Source organism: Anopheles ziemanni, chromosome 3 (assembly GCF_943734765.1).
Source record: "Anopheles ziemanni chromosome 3, idAnoZiCoDA_A2_x.2, whole genome shotgun sequence".
NCBI lineage: Eukaryota > Metazoa > Arthropoda > Insecta > Diptera > Culicidae > Anopheles > Anopheles ziemanni.
The window spans coordinates 9,517,490-9,541,083 of NC_080706.1; the positions used below are offsets into that span (position 1 = coordinate 9,517,490).

General features: G+C 48.3%; 1 protein-coding gene across 2 annotated transcripts; it reads left to right on the plus strand.

Moving 5' to 3' along the window:
• Positions 1 to 6,117: 6,117 nt before the first annotated feature.
• Positions 6,118 to 23,594, plus strand: LOC131284991 (diacylglycerol kinase theta). 2 transcript variants are annotated; one of them, XM_058313851.1, is made up of 16 exons: positions 6,118 to 6,229; positions 9,045 to 9,227; positions 9,316 to 9,507; positions 9,586 to 9,792; positions 10,776 to 12,068; positions 14,245 to 14,409; positions 14,823 to 14,959; positions 15,040 to 15,152; positions 15,228 to 15,714; positions 15,795 to 16,024; positions 16,103 to 16,251; positions 16,330 to 16,695; positions 18,378 to 18,669; positions 18,752 to 18,908; positions 18,996 to 19,103; positions 23,395 to 23,594. In XM_058313851.1, the coding sequence occupies exons 1-16, from the start codon at positions 6,118 to 6,120 to the stop codon at positions 23,539 to 23,541; spliced, it is 4,338 nt and encodes a 1,445-aa protein (XP_058169834.1). In that variant the 3' UTR covers positions 23,542 to 23,594. The 2 variants fall into 2 exon arrangements, with proteins under 2 accessions (XP_058169834.1, XP_058169835.1); XM_058313852.1 differs by lacking the exon at positions 10,776 to 12,068 and having other exon boundaries at positions 14,245 to 14,303; positions 14,364 to 14,409; positions 16,330 to 16,512; positions 18,387 to 18,669.

Consider the following 23,594-nt stretch of genomic DNA (forward strand, 5'->3'; position numbering starts at 1 on the left):
ATATTCCTGATATACTTATCGTAACAAGAACAAGCGATTTCTAATAAAATTAGAACATACTGTAACCGTAGCCGATGGTTTTCTTTTAATGTGCGCTCCTCTAATTGAGTTCTTCGAAGAGTTTTTAAGCAGCGAGTGTGCAAAGAGTTCCCCACAATTGTTTATTCCTTTCGACGGTTGCAGTTAACCCCAGCGTCACCCTGTCTTTCGTAACGGTTATTTCAAATTCAACTACGTAATGTGTCTGAAAGATACCGTTATGTTTCTCTTCAGCACGGCCACAGTTGTTCGCAGTGATACGACTTATCAACATCGAATGCTGGAGCGCTCGCCCTTCTGGCGGATCCATCTTCCGCACCTCCTAACAGCCCCGTTTCAGATGCTATACGATGATGATGCATCCAACACCGACATCCGCGCAGAAGCGTGCCCCCAAACACACGGTGGGGCTCTCTTCGCTCGCAACCACCCCGCTCGGAGGAAAATGAACTTCCTATACCCCCTTTCGTTCCTCGATTTTCCCCTCTGTAGTGCCCTCGTATAGTATCTTCTCGAGAACAGATAATCTTCCCCAAAGTAATGATCCTCCCGATGGTTGCAGAAACTGCGCTCCCCCGTTGATAATCGAGAGTATGTCAGTCAGTAAGCAGCAGGTGTGTGTGTGTGTGGGTCTAAGATAAAAATAGAGAAAGAAGGAGAGTAGCGAAGCAGAGAAAAACAGCATTCGTGGAGAGTGCGTGAGCGAGAAAGAGAGTGAGCGGAAAAGTAAATATCACCCCTCGCGAGATAACGTTCCGAACGACGGAGGCACACTTTTTTCGAGATGAAAAGTTCTACAGTTGGAGTTGTGGCAGGTGAAAAAGCGGTTCAGCACGGGTTCGGCCGGGCAAAAGGGCCTCGGCGTTAACCGTCTGACGAGCAAGGGTAAGCAAGCGACGACGTTCTACGGTCATCGAAGGAAAAGCGACGAAAATGGAAAGTCCAGAGGACTGCGGATGATCCTATCGGTTCCATTCGGTCGGAAGTGGATGCAGTTTATCGTCGGGATCAACTACGTGCATAGCACGAGATCAATATTTGTAGTGCGAGAGTGTGAGCGAATGGCGAGAGTAGTATAGTGGCCGGAAAGTGTGGACGGTTTGACAGCTTTCTTCTGGATCGGGTCATCCTGTGACGTACGTCGGTCTTAATTCTGCAATATTTTCACACCGACTTTTCACGTCTTCTCTCTTATCTCGGACTCACATTCGTAGCGTATTCCTCAGGTATTTTCTCTTTTACGTATACTAATCTCTCTCTCTCTCTCTCAGAGGTGAAAAGCTGTGCGAATAAAAAGCGTTCCACTCCTCCGGGTAGAAGGAGCAAATTTTCCAATTGATCGTAGCAATCGGGAAGAAATTGTCGGCCGCCGAACGCAAGGGGGCGAGCGAAAAGTTTTTCCCACTTGCTGTTGCGCTTTCCCCGAGGGCTCTCTCTCTTTCTCTCTCTCGCTCACTCTCCGGGCGCTCTCCGGGAGCGAGGAAAACCCGTGGAAACCACACTGGCCGTGGTGTGTCGGGTTCTCGGTCGGGTCGCTGGCAAAGGTGGGCTCAGTTTTCAACCTCTACTCGTGCACCGTGCCCGTGTGTCATCAGGAGCGACGCCGTCGTAATGGTGACAACCAGGGAGAACAAAATGGAGCAACCTTCTCTGCTGGCCCAGTGCACCGCGTACACGGCGACGGCGACGTTTTCGCGTTCATCCTCCACGTCCGCTGCGGCACCAGCGATGGCGGCGACGAAGCAGGCGGCCACCTTCAGCGCCGCGGCGCCGACGGCGATGGCGACGACGATGGGATCCGGATCCGCCACCGGTGCTGCTGCTGCTGCTGGACCGCTACCGCTGGCGTTCCCGGGCCTTACCGTGGCCTAAGCCGCCCAGGCCACGCTTGCACGAAGCGCACCCGACAAAAAAAAACACCCCGCAGTCCTCGTGTGGCCTGCAGAGGGAGTGAGTGTGACGGTACGTCGGAGGAGCACGAAGGAAGCAAAAGGAGAAAAAAAAACCATACATACACGCCGTGGAAAAGAAAGTAAGCGAAAGTGCAGGAAGAAAGGAAAACCCCATCCCAGTAGCAGCGCACGTTCACACACACACACACACACACACACACGCCGCACACGGACCACTCGGAGGAAGAAAAGTGCGTGCGTGCGTGCGTGCCTGTTTGGGGTGCGTGGAAAAGGGTGTTGTGAGGGTGCGGGTTGGTTGAGGTACCTGACTGGATGGACTGGTGTGAAAATTTGTGAGTGAGTCAAGGGTGAGGAGTGGTGACGAAGCAGCATCAGGAAAAATCCTTACAAGAGTTGGTGTTGGAAAACAGGTGAATAATACATCTCTCTGACCCCGTCCGAGGTGACCGTGCGTCGACACAGCTAAATACACACACACACACACACATATATACTTCCACACATCCGAAGCAGCAGGGGTTGCGTCGCTGTAGGTGCGTGTGTGAGTTCGTGCGACTATAGGTATGCGAGAAGAGTGTGCGCACGCACGCCGCTGAGAGTGTGTGCTTCACACTGTGTACGGCGGACGGGGGAGCAGAGCAGAGAACAAGGCGCCGTTGTTCCCTTGCTAGGTGCGTGCGTGCCCGATGGTGTGTGAGTGTGTGTTCGACGGTCGATGAAGAACGTTGCAGCGGAAGCTGTGCGATGCGAGCAACAATGAAGGGTACGTTGTGTGATGCTGCCGACGCCTGTGTGAGTCTGCGTGTGAACGTGCGTGTGCCTGTGCGCGTTTATAGATCTGTGACGGAAAGTGTAAGGGGAAAAAAACGAGTATAGTCATTCGAAATGAAAAAGGAGAGAACCGTCTCAAGAGTGCTTTGCATGGTGTGCAAAAGGGAAAAAAAGAAAATCCCTTCGACGACGGATGGCGACGACGATGGGACTGAAGAAAGATCGATTTGTGCGCCTACTAAGGTCCTGGAATTTGCTTTCTTGCTGGGGTACTGGAATATTCGATCCATTTCCTTTTCCTTCCAACGATCGGATACTTTCCGCGGCGATGTGTCAAGTGCAAGATTCAACCGCTGCGGAAAAATCAGTAGCAGTCTTTAAAACAAGGACCATCGATTCGAATCCATTCGGTGAAAAATCGTGACCTTTGCCATAGGATACGGGGCGCCTCCATCGGCAAATGGTTGGAGTGGAAGTGAAAAGCAGTGAAAAGCTGATTGTGTGATTTTTACCCTACATTTCCCTCGTACTGGAATAGCGTAAAAGAAGAGTGCGAACGGTTCGATAGATGAGATTTCTCGAGAAGCTGGAATCGACCTAAAAGCAAAGTTGTTCGATTGTACATACACACTAATACATATTCGCTTAGGGCGCACACTCTCCCGTGATAGTCAGTGGTCATCGTTTTTCCTTTTCCGGTCGGTTGGGAAAATAAGGGCACACGTTAGAGATTCGTAGAAGGACCAACCCCTTCGATGTCGGAAGATAAAAACCACCGTTTATTTCGAGTGGCATGGAGAAAAACTATCGAATTCCGTCCCAATGTCCCATGCCGTGATAATTGAACGGGATATTTAGCTTTTTACAGTTCTAAAAAGTTATCATAAAGGAAAAACTGTGCCATTCCTTAACGTAGCGGTAGCCCGATGGAGGATAAGATAAATTTCTCTCTTTCTCTGTTTCTCATTGAGTTTCGATAGAAACACGCTCTCCTTCGAATGGGTGTGTGTGTGTGCGTGCGTCTGCGTACATACATGTATGCGTGTGCTCCATCAGTGACTTTTTTTCTTTTTCAAGAGAGATTTTCCATCTTTCCACTTTACGAAGAAAGGTTTCGCTTTCCCATTCAAAGAATATGTGTGCGCGCGCGCGCGCCCTCCTGTAGTTTTCCCGTACACCGTTCCTTTGGTGGCACCGTTCAATAGAAATGTGCAAGTGTGTGCGTGAGCACACAGTTCGTGCGTGCGTGCGAGTGATTGCTTCCGCCGATCAATGTGGGGACACCAGGCAGTCACGGTATGGATTTTTGAAAAGTTGACCGGAAAGAATGCATGTTCCGGTCGGTCGCGTGAAAACGGCATCGTAAAGGAAAAGTATTGGCAAAAGATGGTGAAAACGGTGCGAAATGTGTCAAATAATGATAAGATTCATTTTAGAAAAATCTATGTTCGACCATGTACGTCACTATCATCCCATGACATTTTTCGGGATGAATTAATTCTCGCACTCTCTCCAATGGAAAAGGAAAACTTGGCCCACTTGCGTCTGGCCATGGACGCGAGAACAGTCGTTGCGTGAGAACTGGTCCTCGTTGGGGAGAAAAATCCGTTTTCCACCAGCGAGATTTTGCTTACTATTCTCGGGTTGGAGCGAAAAGGCAAGAGAGCATAAACCATAAGAGGGAGAGTGCATAGTAGGCGAGCCGCCTGGATGCTGGGAAGATTGATCCGTCGTCCCCGTTTGCGCATATATGGGAATATTTATGTGTACGTGTGTGTATGCCCGCGCTCTGTTGATCCCGTACGAACAGATCGGAAAAACCCATCCATCCGTCCGACCCTACCACCCTTGGAGTTGGACCCTTTCCGTCCCACACCCATCGATTCTCTCACACCACCAAGCGTGGGGGATTTGTTGTTCTGTTCGTCGACCGTTACTTCACTATGCACCAAGACTCCGATCACGATCGTTCGTTCAATGGTTATGTTGTGGTTCGTGATCGATTGATCATTTACCGGACGGAGAGCAAGCGAAAATCTCAGTCTCGTAGTGCGGTTTGTGATGATGTGATATACCATTTCTTTTCACTTCGGTGTTATGATGTTCCTCTACGTTCGGAAAGCTGCAATCAACGTGGATAAATTAAAAAGAAGTGAAGTTTTTTTTTTTTAAATCAAGAATATGAGTGATGTAGCATAGTGCCAATCATATCATATGTTTTTACCAAGTGAAGTGTTTTGGTGATTATATACGTTGTTTAAGCCTTTATCTTATTTTTTACCCTGATTTACTTTAGCCTGTAACGGTCGGTGAGAGAAAGTGTAATTTAGGGAACACAAGAAAGAGTGAAACGAAGAACGAGAAATTCCCACAGAGAGGAGTTTGTCGAGAAGTAAAGAAAAATCAAATAAACACTGGAGAGAAGAATTCGAAAAACAAAGTGTGTAACAAACTGTCCGTTGTACCGAAACGAAGTGAAATTGGAAAAAAGTGCAAAAGAAAAAGAAAATTGTGCCAAGAAGAATGCGAAATGAAATAAACAGAGGAATCCTATCAACCTAGCGGGAGAGGCAGAAAAATCAAAGCGCGTGCTTTTTCCACGAAACGACAGAGAAACTTGGGTTGAACGGTTGGAAATCCTTCGATTTGCGGAACCAAAGCTACAGCACGGAACGAGTCGTCCCCCTTCCGGCCACTGGAAGCCCTTCAACTGCGACCAGAAGTCTCAGCCCTCCTCCCCCCCCACCAAGCCACGCCGAACACACGTCTCCGCTCGGCAGCACGCAGTAGGACGCACCGGATCGAATTAAGGATTGTTCGTTCCGTTCATCCTCTCCCCCACGGCCTGTCGGGGAACCTCGGATTGGTGTGCCGTTGATTGCGAGGGACGTCGTCGGTGGTGGTGGCGGCGGTGGTGGAGGTGGGATTCTAGCGGAAGGTGCCAACGAACGAAGGAAACGGTCGACACTCGTTCCGATCTTGCTCGAGACGTATTACCAAGACCCGTTGTTTGTTGTGCCGGATTGTATGTGTGTGCGTGTCTCTGTGTGGGTGAGCTAGTGGACAATGGTGCCACAAGGAAGCTGGTTCGGTGCTTCTGGTCTCGAGCGTGATACGGCCCGATACGCACTGGAACCATAGGAACCGTTGCAGGGGAAACAGTAAACCACAAACGCAGCAACACTAGCCACCGAAAGTAACCAAAGCAACCGAAACACACCGACACACAGAGCCGCAGAGCCTTCAGGACATACCCACGGAACGGAGCTGTTTCGGGACGACCGGGAAGGAACTTCCGGAAACGCGCATCGTCACCCCCATCGGCAGAGTGTCGTCACTCGTCGTCACGTCGTTGTCGTCTGTCGATCCGCAGCCAAGCACAATCGGACGCAAAATGGCGGGTGGCGAACATACGTTCGGCCGGAAGACGTTTCACAAGCCAACCTATTGCCATCATTGCTCCGATCTGCTGTGGGGCCTCATCGGGCAAGGATACATCTGCGAAGGTGCGTTTAACTCCTCTACTCTTCTTATCATCTGGTCACCAACTGACTCGAATAATGTCTGGCATTGGTTTTTTCGTTTCAATTTCACTTAACGCTAACAACAGTCTAACATGCATTATCACCTTAACCTAACACTTTGAAGTTCCCATTAACATTTACTAACTTAACCCTACTCTTCGAGGTTTCCATTGAGGTCACCATTATCCTTGTAAAAAAAAACTCTATAAGTCTTGTTCGATACATTCGTGGCGATGTTTCGATTCACGATCCATCCCGACACTTATCTTAAGCTAGTGGTAGTGCCTCGAATTACGACAAACACTCACTCAGCGTATCGTTATCAGATCAGATCCCCCAGCAGGGGATTCAAACAACAGAAGGAACTCACGAAACGGAGCTCCTTTAAGTTTCTCTCACACAAAACTTATTGATGTGTCGATAAAGATTTTCTCAACTCTCTCTCTCTCTCTCTCTCCCTCTGATTAAGAAGAAATAATCATGGTTTACTAAATTTGGAAGTTCAAATGAGCTGTTGGCTTGTGTCAGATCGAACAACTGGCTGGATCAAAAAGAAAAAATACTGTTAAATTATCGACGTACCAGTTAGCAAGATACTATCAAGTTTTACAATTTTATGCCGTCTATAGCTGACGGATTGATTTTATGATTACTTTTCATTTGTTAATTGTTGTTGGTTTAAAGCACATTAAAGAAATCCCTCAGACACGTGCCAAAAGATTTGTCCTTGCCGCTGCCCAGATCAAGGAGTCCTTCAAGGCACTCCAGGGTGCACCCGGGGCGAAAACATACAACAACCTGCTCCGGTTTGAGTTTATATTTGAAACATCCGGCCACCGTCCGTTCCTCCATCGACAGCACGGCTGTAATTTATCAAGATTTACGGCGATACGTGCGGAACGGTGGTTGTTATTGCAAGTCATGTACAATTATCTTGATTGGCCAGTGCCGATGCAAAACACTTTTTCGCGTGCACCCTGCAACCCCCCGCCGGCCCGCCCTGTGAAGGCAGTCCATGTGTGTGTGTAGTCGAGCAGCGAGGGATCACTTTAAAAAGCAGCACCCGGATTTGAAATCCCATTTCCACCGCCAAACAACAACACGGATTTCAACCCCGTGGCGGTGACGGCGATGACCCTGGTTCCCGCATGGCATTACGCGCCACGCTATTCTGGGCGCTAGTCGGCGAAGGGCTTTTCATGCGTCATCACACTGTTCATTGCCACGCGGTTGGTGGACTGATGGTGGGCAGTGGTGGAGGGTGAGGAGGGGGGTGTAGTCCATTGGCAAACCCTTTTGCTTCGTTAGCCCCGTTTCGGCGGCGGATTGGAGCAATCCGGAGCCAGATATGCACGTTGATCGGGGTGCGTCCGGGTCTTGAGGGAATGGCAGAAAATAGATTCAATGCTGAGCACATCGCCTGCCCGAACACTAACGTAAACAACGCGTGCAGCACGTAGAAGCAGCTGACGTAGTTCCGCCAAATCACAACTTTCCACGAGCCGAAGTGGCGAATGGAGAGTGCGCGAAAGAGGCCAAAGGGAGAAACCACTGGAACAGTGCTTTAGGTTAATGGTATTGCTTCATATAAAACATTTACAAAAAATCCAAGTAACATAACCATTTTGGAAACTTTCAACTTCAATTGTTGAAAAGAACAAAACAACGATGCGCCCGTGTGATGCATTTTGTCTCAAACCACCATGCGTCTCCATCATAGGAAGCTACTGATTAGTTATTCTACAACTATCATCAGTTATTACAAAAATCTTGAAACGATCAACGCAAACAATGTTAAAGCCATCACAGTATCACTTACTTTAAAATCAGCATAGCATATAGATTTTGGGAGAATGGAGTTACTAAAATTTACTAATATTTTTGATTTTCTATGAGAGACTGGGCGCCTCCATTAGGCTAACTGGTTGTTTTTTACTAAATCCATAGACTACTTTTTAGCTGAGAGTTATTTATTTCCGTATCTTCTTTTTCTTTTTCTCATTATTCTTCTTTATCTTTAGGTTTGATTCGGTAAAATGAAACTTATCGCTCATGAACTGAAATTTGTCTCAAGGGTTCTTCAGCATTTATTATTATAAGGCTTATGATATGTTCATTCAAAACTGTTATAAACGTTCTTTAAAACCTTATAACTGGAAGATATTGCTAAAATTACTCTAGCCACTGCTGTGATATTAGCTTTTAAATCGCAGCATTCACGATAGAGCTTATTATATTTCAGTTTTTCGCTTTGAGATACTGGGCGCCTCCACTCGGGCTAACAGGTGGCCTCTCAATCATCCCAGAGTTTAGTTTTGCAGTTTTAATTGTTTTCTTCTTATTCAGTATGGATAGTTTTGCCTAAAAACTTGCAGGTCTTACTATTCTAGCTTTTAACTGCTCATTGTTTTTTCGTTACTGAAACCGCTGATCTCAACTTTCATGTTAATTCTTGCTAAAAATATTTTATAAAGACTAATTATAAAACAGCAACACTTATTTTAAAGCTCAGCACGATTGTTTGCTGTATTACTATTAAGAAAAACAAGGCAGAATGGGTACAATTTAAGAAAATGTTGTTGAACATTTGAGAACCCAATTTAGTGTCATGATTATTGGGTTTTGAGAATCGTCCATCCTAAGCTTCTGAGGCAAACGCAGCCAAATTGTAACATAGAATTGTTTAAATTGGTTTATTTTTTTTTCTCGCTGAATGAATAATTGCTAATGGTTTTTTATTAAAAAAATAATTGTAATACGTTGACTGACCTTTATTGTTCTTCATCCTCTTTTTCAGTATGCAACTTTATAGTACACGAAAAGTGCGTGTCCAACATCGTGACACCGTGCACGGGCATCGCACCGTACCTTATCCGCAACCCGGTGGCACACTGTTGGTCGGAGCCGTCGCACCACAAGCGAAAGTTCTGCTCGGTTTGCCGCAAGCGATTAGATGAAACTCCCGCCGTTCATTGTTTGAGTAAGTATCGGCCCGGTCCGGTCCACTGGGCCACTTCATAGGCATCATTCGACAAGCTTAACTCGTTTCGCATATCTTCCTCTTCCAGTATGTGAATACTTTGCGCACGTCGAGTGCCAGGATTTTGCCATTCCCGACTGCAAAGAAAATGCCACCTACGTTCCGGGGAAGGAACTGGGGCACGTCAAGCACCAGCACCACTGGCGCGAGGGCAACCTGCCGCAGTCGTCCAAGTGTGCGTACTGTAAAAAGGCTTGCTGGTCGTACGAATGCCTTACAGGTAAGAGGGGAGGGCCAGGGAGGAGGTCCATCCAGTGCTCGCAATCTAATCGCATCCTCTCCTTCCCGGCGTCCGCAGGTTATCGTTGTGAGTGGTGCGGCACCACCACGCACGGAGGCTGCAGAAACAACATCCCGGCCGAGTGCACGTTCGGCACCCTGCAGCCCATCTATCTGCCGCCGCATGCCGTCTCCATACCGCGAACGGAAGTGCCAATGGAAGCCATCATCGGCGTGCAGAACCGCAACAAAGGCACACCGGGCATACAGCGAGACTACTCCTGCCGTAAGTGTTCTTCACCCTGTCACCCCACGTGTCTCGCTTCCCTTCAGCCACACTTCCCTCATGTACTCGATCATAAGAAGAAACATCGAAGGGAGAAATGAAAATCAGAAACCAAACCTCCCCACCCCGTGTAATGTTACTTCCCTCAACAGACTCACCCAACCAAGGGAGGGTTTTAGGTGTACTGTACAAACGACAAGTAAAAACAAATCAGCCTTTTTCAGTTCCCAAAATGACACTTTGCCTGAGCGGAATGAACCATTCCAGGAAACTATGGTTGGCTTAATTAATTACGCTGACACATTCAGTCGCTTTTTCGGTGGTTTACTTCTCGCTATGGTAGTAACCGATTCTAATTCCGTTTCTTTCTTTATTTTGTTCTTTCGAAATCTAAAAATCTATCTCTTCTCCGATCACATGGTCTACTTCTTACCTACTTTGGGTCTGCTGTCTGTATGCCACGTTTCACCTGATGAAACACACACTCACACACATATGCTGGCGGGATATGCTGGGATATGCACCTGTCTCCCTCGCTCTCTCTCTCTCTCTCTCTCTCTCTCTCACACACTCTCTTTCTCTCACTCTTTCGATTTCGTCCTATTTTGTTCTCATTGTTTTCTTTTCCGTTTCTTTCTGTCTTTTATCGTTGTCTTTCTTTTTTTTTCTCTCTTTTCCTTTCTCTCCCTCTCTCTTTCTCTTTCTCTCTACCGTTTCTTTCTCTGCTCATTCATGTCGCACCTGTGAACGTGAATGAACAATAATACCATCGCGCTCATGCCATCATATCGCCATTATGATTTCGTTATCGTTTTCGTTATCGTTCGGTTGTTTCGTCTCTTACGTGCCCTGTTTCCCTGCCGTTCGAATTTTCCGTTGTTCGCCCTTCTACCGCCGTGCGCGCCTCGGTCTGCCCCGTCCGTTTCGTCGCCTTGTGCTATGGGCCCCCTTTTTGTGGTGCGGGTGTTTTTCCACGGGCTCAGCGGAACTGTGGACGATCGGCATGTACCAGGAGGAGCTGCAGGAGCAGCAAAGGCGCCAGCACGCGTGCACCAGCGAAAGCACCGAGCTGCTGCTGCGCCGCGTCCAGCAGGAGGAGCAGGAACGCAAGTGTAGCACCGGCCAGCTGTCGCCGGGCGTCAGCTTCACGTTCTACAACGACGACGACGACGAGGGTGGCGGTAGTGTGGCGAGCGGAAGCCAGCGGAGGGCGCACGCCGAGCTCACCCAGCAGCAGTACCACAGTGACAACAGTCTAACGCTGCTCCAGCAGCAGCAGCAGCGGCAACAGCTGCATCAGCAGAAGCCACTGGACGGGCAGGAGGACGAGTGGCCGATGCGGCCGGCTCGAAGCCGAAACCTTATCCATCCGGCGCTCCGGCGAGCGAAGGCGACCAACCAGACGGGCGATGCGACCACGGTGATGCGCAGCCGATCGTTCCAGGACCAAACCGATAGCATTCCAAAGCGCCTGACCAAAGCGTCCGTCGCGCCCGGCTACAGTCCGCGCTTTCTGGCCCGATTCCGCAAGAAGCACCAGGCGCCTCCATCGCCGGGCGGGCGTCGCTCTCCGTCGCCTCCGTCGGGCGAAGCGCGGGGTTCCTTCGATGGTGGGACGGGTGTTTCGCGCCTCCTCACCCGCAGCCCCGGGGCCGGAGGGAGGCGCGGTTCGACGGCGATGGGCCCGATTCGGGCGGCCTTGGCACCGGTTTTCCTGCACGGAACGTCCAGCTCGCTGACGTCATCGTCGGCCGTGTGCAGGTCGGGCCCGCTGCTCACCGTGAGCGGAGTCAACGGTGACAATGACGATGACGATGACGACGAGGAGGACGATCTCTCCCCACCGCTGGGTGCACCCGTCGAGCGTTCCTCCTCGTTCGACTGCACGGCGCAGGCAGCGATGGCGGTGGCAGCCGCCGCGGGCACGATTCGAAATGTCGGTCACCATCTGACGGTGGCGCTGGAACCGCGCCGCGTCGTGTCGTACGATGACGTCAGTGATTTTGGGTTCATCGACGACGACGACGGCGCCAACGTCGCCGCCGCCACAGCCAGTGATTCGGTCGCGCTGCACCAAACGAAACGAACGCCAGCCGACGAATGTCGAAGCGCGCTGGCCGACCCGATGGTGACCCCCGCCGGCGTCACCAAGAGCCACGCCGGAGACCTTGGGCTGAGCCAGTCCGCGCCCTCGCAGCACCTGCTCGGCCGCATCTACCGTCGAATGCGGAAGTGCTCGATGGGCTGGAGCAAAACCGGATGTCGCGTGCGCAGAGGTGCGATTTTATTTGATTTTCCGTTTTCGGTTTTTGGATTGGTTTGCCCGTTTTTTTTTCTTTTCTTTTTATCTTTAGTTGTTTTCCATTTTTGTTTCTTTTCTGTTGATCGTTTCACACCATCACACTTTAGTGCAGTTGTTTACTTACTTTTTCCATTACGTTTTTCACAAGCTTTTCATCCCTCACTTCTCGTTCACACTACCCAAGGATGGTCTTCTCACACTGGCCTTGTTTCTCCGTTTGTTTGGTTTGTTTTTTTGTTCGGGTTTTTTTTTATTTGCTTGTTGCATCCCCCTCCCTCCCCGTGGAGAGAACGAATGACGCACTTGCTGCATCCATTTTTGCTTGTTTGTGGTGTTCTGTTGGTTTCCTTTTTTTCCGTTTTTCACATACCTTTTTATTTTACTTCTTGCAGTCCATTTATTTGCTTTTTTTCCTCGTAGCCAATTAATGCTCTTTGGCCGACGTAAGAGAAGCTTGCCTTACGGACGAACTAACACACATACACACACACACACAAGCACTCGCAGTAAAGCATCGCAATGGCGGTCGTACCGAGGTTCAGCGGCGTTTGAGAGTTTGGTGTTTTTTGTTTTAAATGTGTTTCTTTTGCCCATTGCGATGCACTTTTTCTACCCAGGAAGTAGGTTGGATTGAGCAAACAAAACATCATGTTCCTGACACGAAACAGTTTGCGGGAGGTTTGAAAATCGCCACTTACTCACACACAAACACACCCAAACTCACACCCACACACGCAGGAGATAGAGAGCGCAACAGGGTGGCACAAACGACCGAGCAACCGAAAGGTAGACGATGGCTTCGCTACGTAAACGCATCCTCCCAGCGACGATGAGTGGAACGCTGCACAAACGCTACAAGTGCTTCCACAGAGTGAGGAAGAGTGGGTGGGTGGGAGGGAGGGACGTGATGAGGAGAGGGGTCAGGACCTGCGGGCTAGCGCACGATGGTGGCGGAGGTCAGGCCAAGGGGTTACGCCTGGTTAGATGCGCGTGTGTGTGTGTGTAGGTTTACGTACGCGCTCGTGTTTGTGTGCGCGTATGTGTGTGTGTGTGTGTGTGTGTGTGTGTTGATTGCTTGTGCAAAGTGGGCAGCATGTTTTTGTGTGCGCTCGGAAAACCAGAGCCGTGCCAATTCGGGTGGGAAAATCGATACGGTGAAGGTATACCAGGTTGGGTGGCAAAATTTCTGCCTCTCCCCTCCCCCCTCCCTCCCTTTGGCCACCCTACACCCACCCGACGACTTTCCCGTGGTCTTTCCAGTGGAAGGAGAGTCCTGTTGTTTTCTGGAACTCACACGCGCATCTCGCTCCGTAGCTCGTTTGCTTACTTTTGTGTCCGACTCCGCTTTGGGATGATGGAAGCGGCAAACCGAGAGGGAAAGGGGGAGGCAGAAGTTTTTGCACACAAGTGCATGCATCTTCGATAAAAAAAAACCACCCCCCGTGGTCCTAAGGGTTGCCCACTGGAACAGGAATCAATAGAACGCGTGATCTCTTCTTGAACGAGCTTGATTGTGTTTTCTCCTATTTTTTAATCATTTTATTTTCCACCACCACCACCACCACTGCAACGTCACTCCGATTCGATCGACCCGGTTAAAGTTTCGAGTTCCTAACCAACTGAGTGATGGACTGATGATAAAGCACTTGTCGTGTCATGTTTTTAATTTCTTCTGTTCTGATTGTTTAATGTTTCTTTCTCCCGACTGCATCTCGTTGTAAGAAGCCTTTAGGAAGCACACACGAATGAAAAAAAGAAAAAAAAATTAGAAGAATTTTCAGTAACGGTTTTTTGCTCTCGTTTTTCTCTCTTTCTCACTCTCTGTATCCTTCTCTTTCTTTCTTCTCTTCTCTCTTTCTCTCTCTCTCTCTCACTCTCTCTATCTTACTGTTTTTCTTTTCTCATGCATCATTTCCCTCACTCCCCTACCGTCGCTTGTGCCACTCGTGTGTGGGCCCTTTCCGACCCCCCACCCCCCGTCTCGTTCCCCTTTCTTGTTCTTCACCTCCTCACCTGTCACCCCAACCGAACCTGCCCTGTTGTTCACCTTGTTTCCATCCACTTTTCACCGGGGTGGGCACTGCAAAAACACCCCCTTAAAAACCACCGAACCGAAAACCCACCCACCAACACCCCCCCCCCCCCCACAGCTCGCAGCATCTCCGAGGAGATAACGGCTGAGAGCCGCTACCGGGACGAAGAGTACGCGGTGCGAGGCGAAGGTAGCAGCAGCTCCGGCACTCACTCGAAGCCCGATTCTGCGCATAAGCCCGATAAAGATAAGGATAAGAAAGATAAGGAGGAGCGCGATGAAGGTACGTACACGACTGTGTGAGTGTGTTGTGTGTGTGTGTGAATGTGTGTGTGTGTGAGAGGATTAGAGAGTGCGTGTGTGCGTGTGGTGTGTGCTTGATGGAATGCCATCGCACGTTCCTATTGTTTGCGTGCACACACGGATGCACTTCCGGGAAGGCTTTCGCATTTCCATCCCCAATTCAGAGGTTGCTCGGATCAATTTTTAGAACACGGTGCTTGGCCGGCTCACTAGATCGAATCCTCTGAATAAAGGATAGGGAAACCCCGCTATGCAACAGTTTTTGGCAAACATAAATGTCGGAGTTTCTCAGATTCTGCTTGCGAGTAGGAACAACGTTTCTACTAGACCTGCGAACCCGATTCCTTAGACAATCATTGACGCTCCGTTGCTTCTCCTCCAATGCATTTACAGAAACAATCAAGGTATTCGACGGGAACTGTTCATATCGAAGGCGAATATTCAGAGCCATCTCCGTACCTAAAACATGCTCGCTGGAACAACTGTTGACCACCGCCTTGAGGGCCTTCCACATAGCCAGGGATCCAAATGTACGTACCACGGAATGTTGCGAATTGTACCGGATCATCTCTAAATAAATTACTTCACTCCCATTCCTTTCCTCTTGTAGCTATTTTTTCTCACCGACGTCTACGGTGACGAGGTTAGACTGCAGGAGCCAAATCCCGTACCGAGCCTACACCGAGTGGAGGGCAAAAGACCGGCCATCTACTTGAGATTTCGGTAAGTATCGCCAACAGTTCCTTATGGAAGCAACACCAACCAGTGTCTCCTTTCGCCGTGTGTCTACCTTCACAGTGATAAGGAGAACGACCACGGGTTCGTGCGCGTCTACCCGGGTAAGCTGCAGGTGGAGAACGCTTACGTTATCATACCGGTGGACAACGACACCACCGTGAAGGATCTGATCTGTGAGTCGCTGAAAAAATTCGGCCTGCAGAGCCACCAGATCGAGGACTACCGGTGCTCGGAGATCCTGCTCGACCGGGGCGTCACCGAGCGTGTGCTGTCGTGGAACGAGCGCCCGTGGGAGATCATGAAGCAGCTCGGCAAGGACTCGATCCGGCAGATGGAGCTGATGCGCTTCTATCTGCAGCTGAAGCAGGACCCGCACGGGCCCAATCTGGCGCTGTTCGTCGGCAACCTGCCGCCCGGGCTGTCGCAGCGCAACTACGAGCACATACTGACTGAATTCCTAGGTTTCGAGAACAAGTTCAGCAGCATCGGGCCTATCTACTACGAGTACGGTTCGCTAGTGATAACCTACGAAAATGCATCCAAAGCTGTAAGTAAATGGATTTCGAATTGAATCGTCGCTCTTTTCTCTTACCAAGACTGTTGCAATATCTTCATATCCGTCCATAGGTCCGTGCATTCCAAGCCCTGCGGGAATCGAAGTATGAGGAGAAGCATCTGCTCGTGCTACTGCTGCCTAACATCGAACCGAGCATGGTGCCGCCCGGCGTCCAGCCGCTGCTGGTGTTTGTCAATGTCAAGTCCGGCGGCTGCCAAGGTCTAGAGCTTATTAGTAGTTTTCGTAAATTATTGAATCCATATCAAGTGTTTGATTTGGATAACGGTGGACCACTGCCTGGGTATGTAGCCTGTTTGGAGTTTACAAGTATTTACAAGCGCTTTTAAATCTTCTAATCTTTGGTTTTGTCTTGATGCAGGCTATACGTTTTCCGGCACATCCAGGACTACAAGATCTTGGTGTGCGGCGGTGACGGAACGATCGGTTGGGTGCTGCAGTGTCTGGACAACGTCGGTCAGGACTCGGAGTGTTCCAGTCCGCCGTGTGCCATCGTACCGTTGGGTACCGGTAGGTGTCCTAGTGCACACGGAAGTCCGGTGATCGACATAACCACCAACCGTTTTGGAAACTTACTTTCCCCCGTAGGCAATGATCTGGCACGTGTACTACGCTGGGGCGCAGGGTACACCGGTGGCGAGGACCCACTGAACCTGCTGCGCGATGTCATCGACGCGGAGGAAATCCGGCTCGATCGCTGGACGGTCGTCTTCCACCCGGAGGACAAACCAGAGGACGCCACCCCGCGCCAAACGCAGCCCAACTCAACCGGTAAGAAGAAGAAAATCCAACAGCAACAGCAACAACAACAGCAACAGCAACAACAACAACAACTGCAACAACAACAGCAACAGCAACAACAACAGCAGCAGCTGCAAATGCCTCAGCAGCAGCAGCTGCAGAACCAGCACCATCATCACCCATCGGTGGCGATCGTCGCCAGTCCGGCGCAAGGTCATTTACTGTACTTTGATGGCGCAACCGCATTCTCTGTTTCCGTTTTCCCTTATTATTACACTATTCTTGCATTTGATCGTCCTCGCTACTGTACTACTTCTACTACTACTACTACTACTATTTCTATTAATACTACTACTTAAACTACTGCTATACTACTCCCTGACACTCACAAACTCTTCATACATAATCCTCTTGCCTCTTTTTCTGTCGTTTCGCTCCGATGCCATGATGTCAGTTATGTCTTCACAACAGTATTTACTAGTGTGTCCATGTAGCAAGTAACAGTTCTAACATGCTGCAAAAACAAGGATATCTATACGTTTGCTGGCACATCATATGAAGGCCACCGAGCAAACCTAGCATATGTAGCTTCAACCCCAAGCCAGCCAGTTTTACAAAATGAAATGTCCATTTGAATCCGCCCTCATTCCAGTGCGTTGAGTAGTGTCCCTGTGTCCCCCTACTCAGGGCCTTAAGTAACTGTTGCAATGCCATCGTATCACCCACCCAATTCTGTAAGGCTATTTCCTTCTGCCCCACATTTTCCGACCGACAGTAGTGCCGAAACGTCTACCCCTGTTGCGTACCCCCCTGGTAGGTCCCGTGTAGTCAAGTGGACCAGCTTGTAAGGAATGAATGCATGCATGCTCTCGATGTTTACGGGCATCGGTCGGTCCAAACCGGGATGATCTTGGTTGGTAGGTGTTCTTGTGTCCAGTAATTATGTTTGGATTTCACTACACACCGGAGCTAGGAGAGACCTGTTGGGTTGGCGCATTCCACACTCCTGTTGGGGATAAGGCAGTGGACAAAACTATCGCCTCCGCCAAGTTGCAGATGAGTAAGGTTTTGGAACAGGAAATGTTTTTCCTAACAGCAACAAACACACGAAACACTGCATGCGTGCGAACGTTCAGTAATAATAGTTTAATACATTTGCTTTTCACGATGTATGAGGTTCATGAAGCTGGAATTTCCCTTGAAACCATACATAAAAACTCGCTTGTATATCAAGCACACACACACACACACATGCAAGAGAGGCGGGACATTTGAAGCAAAAAGTAGTTAAATGTTAACGAAACTTACTCGACACAATCGAATGGATCACGCCAAAGTTGTCTGTAAACTTGCCTGGGAGCAAAACAGCGTCTTTCTTGGTTCCAAAATTCGTCGGGTTCGGTTCCCCCCCCCCCTCCCTCCCCCTTCTCCACCTTCAGTACAAGCGACGCTCCGTCTAACCCGTTGAATCGCACCACAAAACACAGTTAATGGATGTTGCTGTAAATACTGTTCTTTTAGGCCGGTCGGTGTTGTTGTTGATATGCTCGTTGTTGTTACCGGAATGGATGTACTCGATGTGTAAGGGGCTGAGGCGTGTCATCGCTTCGTCGATTCGCTGCACACCGCGTGACGTGGAGCCCAAGCGAACGGTATCTTGGCGACGGGGCCGTCTGAAGCACGGACGGACGGATGCTGAGGGCTGCGGTTGCGGCTTAGCGGAATCGTACGAAGAATGACACACGCGCACACGCATCAAAAGCAAGCCCCGCCCCACCCTAAACCAGTTGGCCCCAATTTTCTAGTTGGTGTGCCCGTTGGCGAGCTTCCGTTGTTTATCACTAACCCACACACACACACACTTTCTCTACACTCTTCCAACCGTCGCGATGCAGTGGTCGGAGGGGCGCAGAGCGAGGACAACTCGCAGATATTCGTGATGAACAACTACTTCGGCATCGGGATCGACGCCGACCTGTGCTTGGACTTCCACAATGCGCGCGAGGAAAACCCGAACAAGTTCAACTCCCGGCTGCACAACAAGGGCGTGTACGTGAAGATGGGCCTGCGGAAGATGGTCGGCCGGAAGATGGTGAAGGAGCTGCACAAGGAGCTGCGGCTCGAGGTCGACGGGAAGGTGGTGGAGCTGCCACCCGTCGAGGGTATCATCATACTGAACATCCTAAGGTTGGTAGAATTTGAAACTAAAGCGACATGGAAAGCATACCCTAACACACACACACACACTTCTCCTCCGGTACTCGCACAGTTGGGGTTCCGGTGCAAACCCGTGGGGACCGGAGAAGGAGGATCAGTTCAGCAAACCGAACCACTGGGACGGCATGCTGGAGGTCGTCGGTGTCACCGGTGTGGTGCATTTGGGGCAGATACAGTCCGGGTTGCGGTCGGCCATGCGAATAGCCCAGGTAAGACACCATGGGAATGGAGCTTCCGGTGGAAAACTCAGTAAGCACAGCCCCTAACACGAACCCATTTCAAACGAATTTTCACAGGGTGGTCACATCAAAATTCATCTTCATTCCGACATACCGGTGCAGGTCGATGGAGAACCGTGGGTACAAAGTCCCGGCGATGTGGTCGTGCTAAAGTCAGCGCTAAAGGTAAGCCTCACTCCGTCGCTTCGACGTCGCAACAACTCTCATGCCCTTCTCGCCTGTATTTGCTTTCGTTTCGTCGGTTACGAACCACTTTCTTTCGTTCCGCTGCATGCTGCATTAGATTGCTTTCCGACCATCTGCTCTTCGCTGTGTAGTTACTCGCTTTGACAAAACATTTTGCTCCTGTTTTTTATCGATTGCTCTTATTTACATCGTTTACTTTCACACCATAGAAGCGGCATTGCGAGCTAACTCCTTCAGCAAGCAAGAGATCGTTTCAGCACATTTCAGGTTAAATTTTATGTTGCACCGAACATAATGCATGCCGCACTGTACCTTAAAACACATACTCACCGATCCTCATCGCTCTAACGACGTGTAAGATACGAAAAACGAATGCTCTTCATAAGAAACACCCTGTAGTTGAATGTATATAAACGTACCCCACAGAGCACTGACTTTTGTCCGTGCTTAGAGCAATTGGATAAGGTGAAACATCTAACATCTGCAAAGAAATACATTGGAAATATTCACCACTAATGATTAAGTGAAATGTAAATTGAAAACGATTTTATTATTTTCGTTCATGGCATTGACATTTTATGACTCGTTGAAGGCAGTAGGCTTTGATTTTTTTTCTTCCCCTGTGAAGTTCAGGATCCTTTGTCAAATACAAAGGAATAGGACTAGTTTTCCTTTATTTGTTTTTATTTGTTTGTTATTTTACCTCCCCCTTCACTTTACAACCCACGTGTTGTTTCTCGTACCGTTTTATTTTTACGCTTTTGCAGTTTTTGTTTTTAGTCCTTTCGTATCGAGACACATCATAAATGGCATTTAGTGTATGTAGTAACTTATCGAAACCGTCGTCCAACACGCGTGAAACACGCACAGTCGAGCGCGACCGACCCCGAAGTGTGCCAGTGTTTCTGTTTTGGTTTCTCTGTGTGTGTGTGTGTGTGTGGTGCGTGTATGCGCGCGTGTCGATTGTGGCGTATGTGTGTAAATGTGTTTGGGTGTGTGTGACTGAGTGTCTTGAAAAGAATTAAAATAATTTAAAACCCTTAGGAAAACCCCATCTCACTTTTACTCCCCCTCCCCGCCCATCGCTAAGCAAACTAGTACGAACTCTCCAAAACCCAACCACGCCCTGATACTGATCCTAAATATATATCAATGCTATTAACCTTCTATAGGCAACGATGCTGAAGAAAATTAAGAGCAAACGGAGGCTAACCGAACCGCATATCTCACCGGCCGTTGCGGGCTTCTCGCAGGGTGGAGCTCCAGAAAATGGAGACCGCGATAAAGATGCCCTCAGTGGAACCTAGAGTACCCGTCCGTCCGGTCCTAGCTTTCTGTTCTCCTGTTTTCTATGAACCGCACCACTGTAAAACCACTTTAAGCAGGGAAGCAAACTATACAAACAAACAAATTCAGACACGAAGATTAAAACTAAAAACACGCGCAAAAAACTCCCCCGGGAAAGTTAAGAAAAACGAGCCGCGGGCGGTTAGAAACCGACGGCGTACGGGAAGGCGCGATACTTACTACAACAAAAGCAGAAACAAAACGAGAAAACACGGGATAGCATGTAGCAGTTATCGATTCTTTTAGTTCTACTATTGAAGGAGCCACTTGGTTTAACAAAAACAAGAAAAAAAACTCTCACAAAGGAACTCTTGTGTCCTGCGAACGATCGTCCTGAATGGGTTTGACTCTAAACTTGAAACTCTACGCTTCTTCGATTGCGTTGCAGATCGTAGTACGTGTTTGTCGTTGACACAAAAAAAACACATTGTTGCGTTTGTTTTCTACTTAGGATAACAATTATTAGTGTTTAAATTATAATGATTAGTAGTGAAAGAATCCCACGCTCTGTTAGTCTCAGGCTAGTGATGGTGAATGAGCTACGAACGTGCCAGGTGCAAGGGAAAGCATTAGAAAATCTTTCACCATTGGCGACCTGGACCCAACCTGCCCCTCCAATCGTTTACATTGATATTTATCAAGATCGTGCCGATGCGTTGGCCACTATATAATTGTTCCCATCCGATCCCTTTGGAAAAATTATTTGAAATTACATAGAAAACGTATCCCAGTTGCGTTTAGGCATTTCCTTTCAACCAGAACAGAAGAAGTCCAAATGCGTAGCAAATGCCATCAGCCAACATTTTCTCTAATCTCCATTTCGACCCGTTCTGTATCTCTTAAGCCATTGCACATTAATATTACTTGTATTTCGTATGGAACCATCCAGTATACTAATTGATCGATTCATTGACGCACGCCACTGTAGCACTTCCGACCTTACCGACACACGAACAACAAACGCACACACACCACAGTAACCAAGTAAATCGTTTGCATATTACGACTCCATTGGCTCAGGACACCCCCTTTGTACTGTTGTAAACCATCTAATTCAGTATCACCACGTAATCTACCACACCGGCAGAAAAGTACCTAATCGTAGCCAAACCGAGAAGAAACCATACACTGGAAGAACCTTAAAAACCAACCCACCCTCACGTGTCACGTTCACGTCACCATCACTCACACCTCTTCTTCTACTTCTCCGACGTACCTTCGATTCGTAATTTATTGTTCGTGCGTTACCATTTGCTAGTATTTCGCAAACAGTTTTCACCAACAGTTTACACTTCTATATGTCGATTTTATACTACATTTTTCTCCCTCCTGGCCACTGTGCCATTTAACTAATCTTTCTATCTGCTGACTATATTCAAATCAATCTCCACCGTTCCACCTCTATCCGGTATGCAATTCTTCTTCCTGTTTCGCTCTACTCTCCTCTTTTTTGCGCTTGTTGCGCGTATTGGCAGCCATTTTTCTTCCAAACTTTCGATTTGCATTGTTCGTTCTTGTTTCCTTCCGTTTGATTTGTTTCTCTTGTTCCGTATTGTCTATTTACGATTCATGTAGGAGATCTAGATCTTGCATCGTATATATTTATTTTATTGACTTGTTACATGCAACCAAGTTGTTTGCAAGTTACTTTTTACAATTTGACTCTCTCTCTCTCTTTCCCTCACACTCTCTCTCTTTCTTTGTTTCGTACGTGTACGAACGAAACCGAGTCGATAACCGATTTTGTTCCTTTCATTATTTTATCATTTTACCATCCGTTTGTTCGGTTTTTTGTTCAACGTTTGAACCGGTGGTAGAGTAATTATATTCATAGTTGAATCAAAAGAGATTACTTTTCACGTACCTCGGTATAGATAGAAAGATGTGCTCTAGATAGCTGTACGCTAGCAGGTAGTTATCGAGCTCGCTCGCGCCACTGAGAACCGGATCTCATCTCGACGATGGACTCCCCTTCGTGGCCACCATTAAACGTACATCGTATTTTTGCAACTGTCGCTAGCTAATTTCATCCATTTTTCCGATGTTTTTTTTTCATACCGAGACTGCCGTTTTGCGGAATGATGTTCATCTTTTGTAATTGTTTTCAGTTGCTGTATCGCTTTTCCTGCTATTGATTGAATGAGATTGTTCTCGTGGTAATTTTATTTTTCATCTTGATTTGCATTGCATCTAGGTCGGTCGATTCGTTCTTTTTATACTTTTCGTTTTCTCTTTTATTTTTTCTTTTCCTGATACATTGTACCCCAACTAAACACTTATTCACATATATTATCGCCTGGCTAAAACCAATTACGATGCTAAAAAAATGGTTTCTCGATTTTTCTCTCTCCTTTCATTGACTTGATTTAAACTCGAACGTGGATGTCAAACCCCGCACATGGTTTGAATGTTGAATAAAAACACACAACGATCCAAATCAATTTGATGTCAAAAAAACAATACCATACGTCGGGCGTATCACAATCCTTACTAAATTATGATGGTACGTGCACTCGATCGCGTGTGATAAATAATTTAAAAAAAAACCACTACCACCACTATGACCTACTAAAATTATCACTGAAACTACAAAATGGTCCTCCGATGACATGAACGGACATCTCGTAACGACACACCCACACACAAACATACATCCGTGGAATTCGTGAAACATTGTGACTGCATCACCGGAACATTTAAACGCCCATCATCTTCCGCTCACGATCATAACACGCATCATATGGGCATACACCTGCACGTACTTCGAACATACCGAAACGCGTACAACCTACCAACAAACAATCACATTTTTTAACTGATAATGGACCGGACGGCGGCGGTGACTACGACAATGACGATGATGGCGGCGACGATGGCGGTGGCGGCGGTGGTGGCGCTGGTTTCGGAAAACGCGACATTGCAGGCGACAATGTTGAAGAAGATGAAGGGCAAGATGAAGCGACGCAACACCGAGCCAACGATGCAGGTGATGGGGCCATCGGGCATCCAGATGACGCTGGCGGCGCCCCAGGAACCCGACGAGGTTGACTCCAATAATACAGATTTTTGAATATGGTATAACGAGCGATTAATTTAACGTGCTTCGTCGTTTGTGGGTACGTT